Raw genomic sequence first — 12,076 nt, forward strand, 5'->3', positions numbered from 1 at the left:
TAAGCCTTCTGTCATCGATCTGAAAACAGAATTAGGCTTAAAGGCAAGCAATAATACATGCTCTTGATACTAGAGTACTTCGTCATCAATGTAACCCTAAGGAAGTCCCATTAGAAAGATAGCAGTCTACAAGCAGACACTGTGATTTTGTTGTATTAGTTCCTCAAAAGCTTAATTCATTGAGCCCAAAGGCAATTTTTAGACCAATTTCAAGACACAAATCTCTGCATAGCCTATAGATAAAGAAGTTAAATCAGGAATCCAGTGTAGTCAAAGGTTTTCTTTTGGAATCTTTAACTAATCATGATTTCATCCAGTAGATTACCTGGCTATTTCAAACTTGCCGTAAGAGAATATCAAACTGCCCTACAGATAGAAAGCAGTTCCAATCAGGTGTGGAAACAGATTGCAGTTGTGACCAATTCACCTAATGAGCCACCCGATCCCACGATGAAACACGCCTCTGTTTCTCACAATGAGCACAGCTGTGCTTGCCACCTGGTTAAACGAAGCCCAGCTGCGCTTACGCAAGGCAATAGCACAATCTGCCTTTCATGGAAACAGCACCAAGGGGACGCAAAGAAACAAACATCTTTCTCAAATAAGACAAAACAAGTAAATACCATTAAGGGAAAAAAACACCTTGAGATTAGCACACTAGTTTAGACATGACACATTCAGAGGACTGCAGAGAACATTACACAGGGTGATACTGATGCATTAGAGCTTTCGATAGGAAAGAAAAATAATTTAGCTTTACTTTATGCATTTGCACATAACCACTGATGTGTTTGAATGCAACCAGGCTAACATGGCTCAATAAGCAGGGATGAGGTGAAAATGGGATTTTGTTGCTTTACTTCATAAGAAACAGCATCTCAATAACATATATATGAAAACATTCAAAACAAGTTTTGCATTAAAAGCTTATTTAGTTAACAAAGAACATACATTAAGTTAAAGAATCACAGGGAGTGCCTGGTCGTGACTTCCTCTGAAGTTTTAAAACAAACTTGTGCCACCTATGACAACAAACAAGATCAGGAGGGACAAGAAACAGAAGTTCTCCCTATTTTAACACGTCTTCAGGTTGCTGTTTTGTTGTTGTTGATGTTGCTATTTTTGTGGCTTTGCTTGTTTTAAACAGAACACATTGACAAACGTCATGGCTGTAACAAAGAGAACCTTGGGGGGGGAAAAAAAAAAGTTGCTATAGCCCAAACTTCACCGTGCCAGCTAACTCCTTTTTCAACAAACGGGTGGCCGCTGTAAAACCAGCAACAAAACCCACGCGCCGCTGGCAGCTACTTTAACCCCTCAGCCGAGCGCCGCAGAACCCAGGAGCGCTCGCAAGTTCAAAGAGCATCACCTCCGCGAGACAGCGAGCGCTTGCTTCTAAGCGAACGAGCCATACCTGTAGCGGCAGAACTATCGTTTCTCCTCGACCCGAGCGCGCACCTGCGGGTACAGGACAAACCCGTCAGGCTTCCGCCCACCTGCCCGCGCGAGGCGCCCCGCGCGCGCCGCGCCTTCGAACTGCGCGCCCAGCCCGCCCCACCGCGGCACAGGGCGCTACCACTGCTGCTGCCAGAGAGGGGGGAGCCAGCCGCAGCACCGGGCTTTCGTTGCGTCCTTGAGGAACAGCGAAGCCTCCGAAAGGGCAGCTGCTGAGGTCGCTATTTGAGATGAGTAGTAACGGGATTGCTGATGTGGCTACTTCCTTTAATTTTCTCGCTTCTATCTTGGGGGAAACCCCCCCTACCTATCTTCCGAGTTGGTTGCGTCCCATGCCCCGGGCTGCGTGTTCCCCCCAAACCTGACCGGCCGCCAACAGGAGCCCGGCTGCAGCGCGGGCGGAGCAGCGGGAGGCGGAACCCTCCTTCGGCGAGAGGGCGCCAGGAAGGGCTGCGAGGGGAAGGCACCGGCAGCGGCACCGCGAGGAGCGCACATGGGGGTGGTGAGCGGCGGCCGGGGCCGGTGGGGGCGAGCCGGGGCCGGGGGGGTCAAAACCCCCAGACTCTCCCCAACCCCCCCAAGCCCCCGTCTGGCGCCTTTGTGCTGCCTGTGGCGGGCTGCGCTGACAGGAGCCGTGGGAGGCGAAGCGGTTTTGCGCCCAGCTCCGTGGCGTCTGGTCTAGTTTGTGTGAAAATTACGGTTGTTTTTGTTTCGTTTGGGCTTATTTCATCCTATTTTATTTTATTTTTGCTTTTTAGGTAGTGCTTGTGTTCGCATTTAGAGGATTTTTTTTCTCTTTAGGAAGTACGTTCGTCAGAAGACTTTTAAAATTGTGTTCACGTACAGTTATCCTTCTGAAAATAACAGAAACATACACAAATACTCTACACGTATACAGACGTCGTTAGACAATGTATACAAATTGTACACGTATGCAAGTGTTCTGTACTGCTCCTACAGAACATACCGCGGTCAGCTAGGCCACCTTACCCTGGGCCTACTTTGGTCATGGGTTTCTTTTTTTTTTTTCTTTTTTTTTTTTTTTTAATTTAAGGCCTGCGAGGTTGATGTTTGTGTGCTGGAAAATAAGTGGGATAAGCTTGGCCTTTCCCCGTCTGTGTTGTGCTTTTGTTGTCACTTGTGCTGAAACAAGATGTTCAGTGAGAAAGGACTGTTCCCTTGCGTCAAGCGCTCAGATGTGCAAGAGCACATGGTGTCATGATAGAAATACTTAAGAACAGTTTTTCAGTTGAATGTTTCTACTGCTTGACTTTTTAATTTCTGTAAAGAAATTCTGAGATGTAGAAGGTCTTGAGCTTCATCTGCACCAACCCACAGAGGCTGTATTCCTAAACATTAGTTCTAGTGTTGCTAGCTTAAAAAGTTATAGGTAAAAAGCTTGATAACTTGCAAGCTTTCAATTGGGATACCGGGAGGTGAAGTGAAAGGAATGCCGAGCTGTTCACACGTACTGTCATGCAGCAAGTTATATGCTTTAAGGTAAAAGATAAGCTAAACCCTGGCATATACCAATGCAGTGTTTACTGGTACTAGGCTGGAGCAGAGCATGTTACCTAGTCCAAAGCAAAGGCGCACTCTTCTCAAAGGTTCTTTGTGGAGGAATTTTGATAGAATGATTTGTTTCATAATTGGAACTATTGCTATCATTTTACAGAAAAACAGAGTGCATGTTACAGATGTGACAGCTTGACTTCTTGAATATGGAGAAGGAACAAGCTTCGAAACGTCTATACGTTGGAGGTCTTGGCCATACAGTTTCTAAGGCTGAACTACAAGAAAGATTTGGCAAGTTTGGACGTGTTTTGGATGTAGAGATTATTACCAGAAAAGATGACCAGGGTAACAGTTCTATATCATTCTTTAAAAGTGGATTATGCTTCAACTCAGTGTAAAATATTTTTCTTGGTTCAGAAATACTTTATTTTCAGGAAATAAATACTGAAGTTACATAGAAATTAAATTAATGTTTATCATTGAGCAGGGAACCCTACGAAAACTTTTGCTTACATCACTGCCAACATTTCTGAAACAGATCTTAGAAAATGTAAGTATATTATTCTCATTTTATTTATAAGTATGTTATGTTCCTGAACCAAATTACATTACTGATCATTCATCTGATGTTGTCAGGTCAGAACATGGTCAAGGCAGAGCTTGTTTCATTCTGTTGTCATACTTGATTCGTTTGCTTTAAGTTGCAGTATATGGAGGCTGTTTTTGCTAGAGTTCTCAGTGAGCAGATGCTAGCAGATTAAAAAAAAACTTGCAACTGAAGAGGTAATTTTATTTGTTTGTTCTAGCCCTTTTATCAAAAAGTGTAGGAAATGCATTTCAAACACTTCCATTGAGTCCATAAAACATTAGAAGGAACTGGACATGAAAGGAAGCCCAGAAGGAGTTTCCATAAACGTGCTTCTGTTACAGCAGTCTTACAAATTCCAAAATTGGTGGATTACAAAATTATTTGTGAAGTTATAAAATTATCTGTGTAATATGTAGTAGTAAAACACCAGATGAAGGTACCTTTATCTAAAGAGAGGGATCGATAACGTCCCCTGTATTTAGAGAATACAGCCATTAGGAAGAGGAAAGCTCTTTGAGATCAACTAAAAGCTAACCCAGCCATTCTTTCTTAAGTTCCAAGTAGAACAGTTTTCGTAACCGTTTTTGGTGCTTCTTAACTATATCTTACAAAAATAAATAAGTTAAGTACAGAAGAGTTTATCTGACATTAGCACAGAAACTTCATCGTACGTGTATTTGAATCTTCACATCGGTGTTTGAACTGAACTGTACAAACTTGAATAACACTTCTCATCTCAGAACTTTAATTTTGGATGTGGATGTCCTTGTTTAAGAATAGGATATTAGGCTTTTCATATGCAAACTTAAATGGCTAATGTGGTATAAGATGATACTAAAGAAACCTCAAGCTATTGTGGAAGGTGGCATAGTTAAGTTCAAAATGGATTTTTTTTAATGTAGAAGATACTAATTTCTAGTCTCCTTGTTTCACAGGCACATCAATTTTAAATAAAGCCAAATGGAAAGGGCAGACACTGCAAGTCGAGTTGGCCAAAGAAAGCTTTTTGCATAGGTAAAGATCAATAAACAAATATACGTTTTTACTGAAGTTACCCTTTTTATGTTTAACTACCAACATTACGGCAATGCTTTATGCATCTGCTACACTCTTATTCTTTCTAATTTTTATTGATGTCAGTGGACTGTTGATGCATATTAGCACATGTTTTCCCTTAAAGATCAACTATAATCAGAAATATGTTAATTCTTTAAGTAGTGAATGCTTACTGTTCTATGGGAGATGGTCACTGCCAGTTACGATTTAGCACACAGGCAGATCTTTTTACAGGTGTGATGTACTTTTTGGTACAGGCTTGCTATGGAGAGAGAGGAAGCGAGGCTTCAGAAAGAAAAAACACAGAGAAACGACAAAATGTCTCTGCTAGAATCGCTGAAAAAGGCTGGAGTTGTAGACTTTCACATGAAAGCAGTACCAGGTACAGAGGTGCCAGACCATAAGGTATGGATCTGTAGAGAATTAAAACAAAAAACAGAATTGGGCACAAGTTTATTACATCTAAATTTATGTCAAATCTTTATGCTGTCTGTAAAGAAACTTGTATAAGTGTGACAATCTAGCTTTGCGAAGTAGTCAAAAGAAATGCCTTGCATGTAGACAAGCAGGATATTTTTGTCGTTCTTTGTAATGACTAGAAATAATCTTGATCATGCAGTCCTCTGTCACGTTAAATTAATAAACGCTTTGTTACTCTTTAATGCCTGAATATCTTCATGTCACTCTTAAGAGCATAGAAAGAGCATTTGTGTTTATTTTTATAGAGCATATATGTTTTGGACGGCTGGGCTGTCAGGGACTGTTCTCTGTGCTTCAGTACATTTAAAACCGGTGTCTATGCATGCTTACAAAAGTAAGACTGAACAAAATTGTTGAGCATGCAAACTTAGGCAACAAAAATATTTACCACAAAATTTTAAATTTGTTTACTAAGCACTTTGATTTTGGAAAGTGTAGGGGATTTTGAATTTGTTACTGGGAAGGGAAAGAAAGGCAAAAGAATAGTGATACTGTCCATACAGTTACCAATGTTAATTCATAAGCCAAAAGCTTTATATTAAGAATCTTACTTGTAAAGAAATTCGTTTGTATTTTGTCATTATTTGCAGGTTGTAGACAGTTATTGGTCTTACTGTATGTTTTTTGTTGTGATTTTTTTTTAAGAAGCAATGAAGCTGGTTAAGTTGCACACTATAGAAATATCTCACTTAAGGGAAACAAAAAATAAATTGATCACAGATGGTTCTTTATTAGTATTTCTTACCAAAGAATATACACCTTGTTTTACTCAAGATTTATTTCCTTTCCCTTTTTGTTTTGTTTTATGCTGATTTATTTCTCTTTCCTTTCAGAATTGGGTTGTGGGTAAGTTTGGTAGAGTCCTACCCATCCTTCGCCTTAGGAGTCAACAAAAAAATAAAATATCCTTTTTGTACTGGTTGGGCATAGATACAGTCCTCTTCTTTCTTTTGTTGTATGGGTAACTGTGTCTGCTTATCTGCTTAAGGGTCTTCACATTGACTACTATGGCAGGTTTGATTTACTGAGTCCCTTAAGTAAATCTAGCAATAAGTTTGTGTGATTTGAATAACTTTTTTTAGACTGCGAGTCCTTTGTTTGAAGGCATACTGTCATAACGTTAAAAGAATTCATTGTCCTTTCGCTTAGAATTTAGCTTGTTCCTAGAGATTGGAAGTCTCTGATGGAAGAATTGTATTGTTCTTATTCCTTAACTCAGACTAACATTGTGAAATATGACCCATCAAAATACTGCCACAACCTTAGAAAGCTGGAGCAAGACTTGACACACGTAGTTCCTGTATCCAAGCTTACTTGGCATTTGGAAGAGAAAGATGACAGCATAAGCAAGAAGCGACAAGGAGAATTCCCTGTAACTAAGAAACAACCTAAAAAGCTGAGACAACTGGACAGTGAGGGTCTGAATGGATCAGCAGCGCTCCCTTCTGGGTGCTGGCCACATTCAAACAACATAAGCTCTTCACAGCTAGATCAAAGATCAAAAACCAAATCCAATGAGAGGTCTAAATTGCTTCCATCAAGCAGTTGGAGAACACCAGGGCAAGGCTCGTTATCGGATAAAACCAATATTTCTAGGATTTCTTCTCAGAATAATACAATGCATGTTTCTGATGGTGACATTGATTCTGAGGAGGAAATCAGAACGATGGTGAAGAAAGAGATGGAAAGACAGCAAGCAGACATTGAGAGTGACCACTTGGAAATTGTTGGAGTTAATTTTGAGTTAAAGTACAATACTCACTGGTCCTTAGGCAATCTAGACACCACAAAGAAAGTTGTCAAAGGAAATAATAAAGAGACCGTGGAATGTGATAATGGTTATGATTCAGCAGATACAGATGAGATTATTGCTGAGAGTAAAGGTCCAGATCTAAGTAGCATGAAAACTGCATTTTTAGAAGACTCTAAACTGGCAGTGGTGGAAACGAAAGAAATACTAACAAATAAAAAATGTGGTTTGGCAGATGACTCCTCACTGAAAACCCACAGAACTGTAAGAGAAGGGAAAATAAGAGAACCTAAAACTTCTGCCTTGTTGAGCACAACAAAGACAAGCGATAGTGAAAGCTCTTATTCAGAGTCTGAGGAAGGGGAGTCTGAAGTCAGTTCTGATTACGAATCCATGATGCAAAACTGTTACCGTCTAGACCTTACATTAGATGACCTAAAAGCATTAGCTACTGAGAAGTCTGGGATGTCAGTCGAGGAATTGGATAGCATGCAGAGTTCTAGTCAGTGCAGCATTAAAGAAAATGCTAAGGGCAACGTCACATATAAATCAAAACTTTCTACAACTTCCCCTGCAGTTAAAAAGAAGTGCATCTGTCCTGAAGATATAGTTGCTGCCATTTTAGAAGGGGAGAAGAATGCTGATGAGGAAAGCTCGAAGAGACAGAACAGTTCATGTTTGAAATACCAGCCCTTCAGAGGAATGGGGTCCCTTTGTGAAAAAGAGTTAACTAAGGACAGTGCTGGTTTAAAGAAGTCTGTAGAAAGTTTAGGTGTTGAAGCTTCAATTTCTTATTGTGGGGAGACGCCCTCTGAAGGGCAATCCAAGAACCATCCATTTTATTCCCTTGAAATCAGCAAGGAAAATGAACAAAGTGAGCCTTGTGAACACCGCAAGTTGTCAGATGCTGTCTCCTTAGTAGATGAGAATGATCAGCCTGTTTGCAGGCCACATTTACAAGGAAAGAGGAAAAGGACAAATTATTTGCAAGAAGACCAAAACTCAAAGTATGGAGATGCTGCTCCTAGCACCAATGACAGTGAAGGTGAGAGCAGTGACGTGGATAGTAATGCTGCAGTGTCACAGAAACACATGAAACAACAATTGAAAAGCCCAAAACTGCTTTCAAACAAAATGAAGAAGGTTGTAAGTAACACAAGTTCAGAATGTGAAGTTAAGAAATGTGAAAGTAAGAAGATGAGTCCTCTGGAAAATAAGGAACTTCATGGTACTGCTTCAAAGGAGTCTAATACAAAAAAGAAACAATTGCAGGATAACCAGAGGAGGCTGGCAGCTCTAGAAGAGAGACAGAAAGAGAGAGAATTACAGAAGAAAGTCATTCAAGGAGCTCTTTCAAATCTGGTAATTACACTCGCAACTTTTATCTGAATAGTATAAAGTCAAAGAAAAAGGGAAAATAAGATTATTTTAAAGTATGATCAAGAATTCCCCTATTAATTTTTTAAATATTGCCAGTTTTCAGAGTTTGTACAAAATGTTGCATACCTAATTCCTGGGCTGTCTCTACAGGTGCAAAAGGAACAGCAGATTCCTCCTGTAATGTAGAAATATCTATGAGTTACTTTTGTGTGACTGTAGTGAGTATTTAATGTTTAACCTGACAGTTTTATTCTTACATAGGATAGCCAGCCAGCAAGCAAGCGTAAACACATCACATTCGATTCGGATGTGGAAAGTGAAGCTGAAGTGGATGAGATGTTGAAGGAAGATGAGAGTTTGGGAAATGTGCATGAAAAAGTAAGTTTTATTAAGAAAAAGTCCAGTATTGTGTGAAGAAGTTTCATATGTATATGACTGTGCCATTTGTTTTGAAGACTTTTTCATAGTGTGGTGATAGAAAAAAGTAAATGATGAAGTTTTGAACTAATAGGAATAATACTTTTTTAGCTAACATGAAACAGGTTACAAAGAATTTACCGTGCATCTGACCAAGTTGGAGATGTTGGAAACTTTATAAGGAGGTGGAGATCTGATGCAAGATGTCTTAACTTTGATTAAAAGAAAAAGAATGTTTAGGTTACAGAACATAAATAGTTCTGAATTTCACTGCTTTCGGTCAAAGGAAGGGGAAGAGATTTGGATTCAGTACGGTAGAAGGACTTACTGTTCTTTCCAACACTGGACGAAGAATCTGTATTAATAAAGTGTCTAGTTTTAAAACAAGTGATGTTTGAGTCCAAAGAAATTGTGTGGGACTTCATCTTTAAAGCTTATTTAATCAACTCCTTATTTAGCAGACTCCTCAGACTGTATTCCCCTACCCACTGAAAAAAAAAAAAGTAAGGTTAGGGCCATCTTTACTATTGAAATAAAATCTTTTCTTCTGATTTTTCCTCATACTTAACTTTTTTTTTTTAAGTTAGATATATCTTCCTTTGTATTTGGAATCCCTCTTTCTTTAAGAGACCCTTTAGATGGAAAATTGTTGATAATTTTTTTTTTGTGATGATTGGTATTTATCAACTGACTTAAACTATGTCCCAGAGCTATACCATAAATGATACCTGTTCAGAAAGGCTGTAATTAGACATTTATATTTTAAAGTTGGTCTTCCTTCACATAATCAGAAAGATTTGTTTTATAGCTAGCTCATGTATTGTGGAACCTGAGTTACTTTCTACTTTCTACATGGATGTTTTGCCTCTAGTAAAATTTAAGACTTTTTAACTATAAAACAAAATGGCGAAACGTGTAAACAATGTAAGATTTGAAATGCGTGGGCCAGTAAGTTAGCTGGTTGTTCTAGCAATGCACTTTTTCAGATAAATTGGAAAGCACAAGAACAAAGTTATTACTGAATTATTTTCCCTTACTTGTGAAAATGTCTCATTTTCTGTATTCTTTTTGTTTAACACAGGAGTCTGCTCCTAAAACTTCTGGAAGACTCTTTGAAAGCAGTGAAGATGAGCAAGATGATACAGATGATGAGAGATTCAAAATTAAACCCCAGTTTGAAGGCAAAGCTGGTGAAAAAGTGAGTGAATCTATTAATGTGATTTATTTTTTTTTCGTAAGACTCCATAACATCACTTCGGAAGTATGTAATACGTAGGTTTGCATTCTTGCTGAATAGAATTTTGACAAACTTAAAATGGAATTCTCTTAAAAAGAGGGAACAGTAGCTGTGGAGAAAATGTGTGTTGGGAAGTGAGGACAGTTCTTTCATCTTGTGATTGTTTTTGACTATGGAGGCATTTCTGGAAAAGGCATTGACATTTAAAGGTTGTTACTATGTTTGTGATTATAACATTGGGGGGCGGAAGTTACTGTATGTTGATGGTTTGTTTTCCAACACTTAATAGGTTTTCATTTTATTTAGCTCTTGAATTTGCAATCACGGTTTGGCACAGATGAAAGATTTCGTATGGATGCTCGATTCCTTGAAAGTGACAGTGAAGAAGAAGGTAAGCTTGTACTTTCTTCCTGGTTAATAATAGTAGTAGAGGTATATAATGGAGCCTTAATTGTGGATGCTTGTAGAAACTCCTTAACCTCTTGTTTTTCTGGTCATTCCTCAAAGTAAACAGCCAAACCGTGCTGTGGCTATATGTATTGTATGTTCATAGTTGTGTTTTCTCAAATATATATGCTGCAAAAGCATTTGTAATAGCTAAATGAAATATTAATTTTGTTTAAAAGTCAACATTTGAAATGATCTTTTTAATACAGGCTGATGCCAGAGTGTTCTGCCCATGTTTTTCTTAAGGTAAATGGTGACATAACTAAAATAAACTTTTTGACCTTTACATCCATTTCAGCTGTTGGTTTTGTAGTCATTGTGCTCTCCACTGAGCAGTCATAGAAAGAAAGTTTTTTTTCTTTTGTCCTTTTCATTTTTTCTACTATTTAAAAAAAGAAAAAAAGACTTGTAAAGATTGTTTTTTTTCCCTAACAAATTGTTAACCTGCAGCTCATGGCTCAGAATTTATTTCTGAAATTTAATCTTTTGCCAAGTTCTGCTACTGCCTTTGCTTAAATGATTTTCTGTACAGTCTCTCTCTCTGCCAGAGTTGTTGCACAGTTGTACAAAAAAGGGAACAGGGTAAATAACTGGTCTGATTTTTCACATGAAATAAGTGTCCTTAATACTGCTAATCAAAGACTAGCTGCACAGCAAGGAAGAAAGCCTCTAAGTAGCTTTAAGATAAGGGAAGTGCCCTGTCAATTTGCATGAGCTCTCCTACTGTTGTAATAGTGCTATACATTGAATTTCACAGACTTACTTTGGTCATAGTGGGGAAAATGTACTTATTTATTCATTTATCTTATTACCAGAAACAAATACATTGAAGGCAGATGAGGAGGATGAACTTGCTGCAGAGAAAAAGAAAAATCTGCAAATACTGGGAAGCCTCTTGAATATCGACCTGGAACACGCCAAACCAACTAAAATGGCTACAAATGCTAAGAAATTCAAGTATGAGCCATCTATTATCAGAGAAGAAGGGATTTTAGGAAGGCCTATTTTTTCTCAGTATTACACAACTAAAGTTCCTTTGTTTACTGGGAGGACCTTATGCCGCGTGCATCTGAAGTTAGCTTTTAATTCAGTTTCCAACTTGAGTGTCCCAGTAGATTATGTAACTGGTAATTATCATTGTGGTAAGAAAAAAGTGATCGGATGCCTGCTTAAGGTTTTTCCAACAATCCAGTTGTACAAAATTTACTGTGTATGAGAATTAATATTTTAATAAGTCCTTGCCTGTGTGAGACACTTCTGTTCTTTGTGAAGACAAACTTAAAGGTAGACTTAAGATAGACAAAGAACATGTGAGTTAAGCAGTAGGTCAGTAAGTTAGATCATAACTTCCATAGGAGTTAAGAAGGTAATTGTTCTCTCTGGCCTACTCATGAAAAATGAGTTAGGTATCCTTCTTTCAAGGGATAACATGAATCTTCTTTTGCAGTGGAGATTTTTTCTTTTTATGCTTATCTGTATTTCTGCTTTTGAGAAATGTCTTCATTAGATCAGCAATTTGTTACGTCTGGCAGTGGGCTGAAATGGTGGAAATTAAGAGTTCAGTGTAATGGAGTAATGTGCAGTCGGTCAGCTTTTACAGACAGTTGTTATTGGAATTGCATGAATTGACTGCTGGCTGCTAAATATTGTGACTACGGCACAATCATATTTAGGTCTACGACTGCTTTGTAAATTTTCTTGCATTTTCTAAAGACTAAGCAGAGGGGGAAATAATCTCTACAGCCGCAGA

At 38.5% G+C, this 12,076-nt stretch overlaps 2 protein-coding genes across 23 annotated transcripts in view; one reads left to right on the forward strand and one right to left on the reverse strand.

Moving 5' to 3' along the window:
• The window catches only part of CENPP (centromere protein P), a 137,870-nt gene extending 136,284 nt beyond the window's left edge, over positions 1–1,586 (reverse strand). For 2 of the 5 annotated variants that reach the window (XM_080606691.1, XM_080606688.1), the window contains exon 1: positions 1,415–1,583. The gene's annotated coding sequence lies outside the window, so the exon portion shown is untranslated. Of the gene's footprint in view, positions 1–325; positions 351–951; positions 976–1,414 lie in introns of those variants that run through there. The other 3 variants (XM_080606689.1, XM_080606690.1, XM_080606692.1) reach the window with 3 other exon arrangements.
• Positions 1,587–1,820: 234 nt separating this feature from the next.
• Positions 1,821–12,076, forward strand: part of NOL8 (nucleolar protein 8) — a 51,222-nt gene continuing 40,966 nt past the window's right edge. For 13 of the 18 annotated variants that reach the window (XM_080606610.1, XM_080606611.1, XM_080606612.1 and 10 more), the window contains exons 1-10: positions 1,964–3,315; positions 3,458–3,520; positions 4,495–4,573; positions 4,873–5,020; positions 5,929–5,997; positions 6,321–8,207; positions 8,487–8,603; positions 9,724–9,840; positions 10,186–10,270; positions 11,142–11,283. In XM_080606610.1, the coding sequence (XP_080462736.1) occupies positions 3,177–3,315; positions 3,458–3,520; positions 4,495–4,573; positions 4,873–5,020; positions 5,929–5,997; positions 6,321–8,207; positions 8,487–8,603; positions 9,724–9,840; positions 10,186–10,270; positions 11,142–11,283 (2,846 nt within the window). In that variant the 5' untranslated portion in view covers positions 1,964–3,176. The other 5 variants (XM_080606602.1, XM_080606603.1, XM_080606601.1 and 2 more) reach the window with 5 other exon arrangements.

Source organism: Anser brachyrhynchus, assembly GCF_964034855.1.
Source record: "Anser brachyrhynchus genome assembly, chromosome: 10".
Taxonomy (NCBI): Eukaryota; Metazoa; Chordata; class Aves; order Anseriformes; family Anatidae; genus Anser; species Anser brachyrhynchus.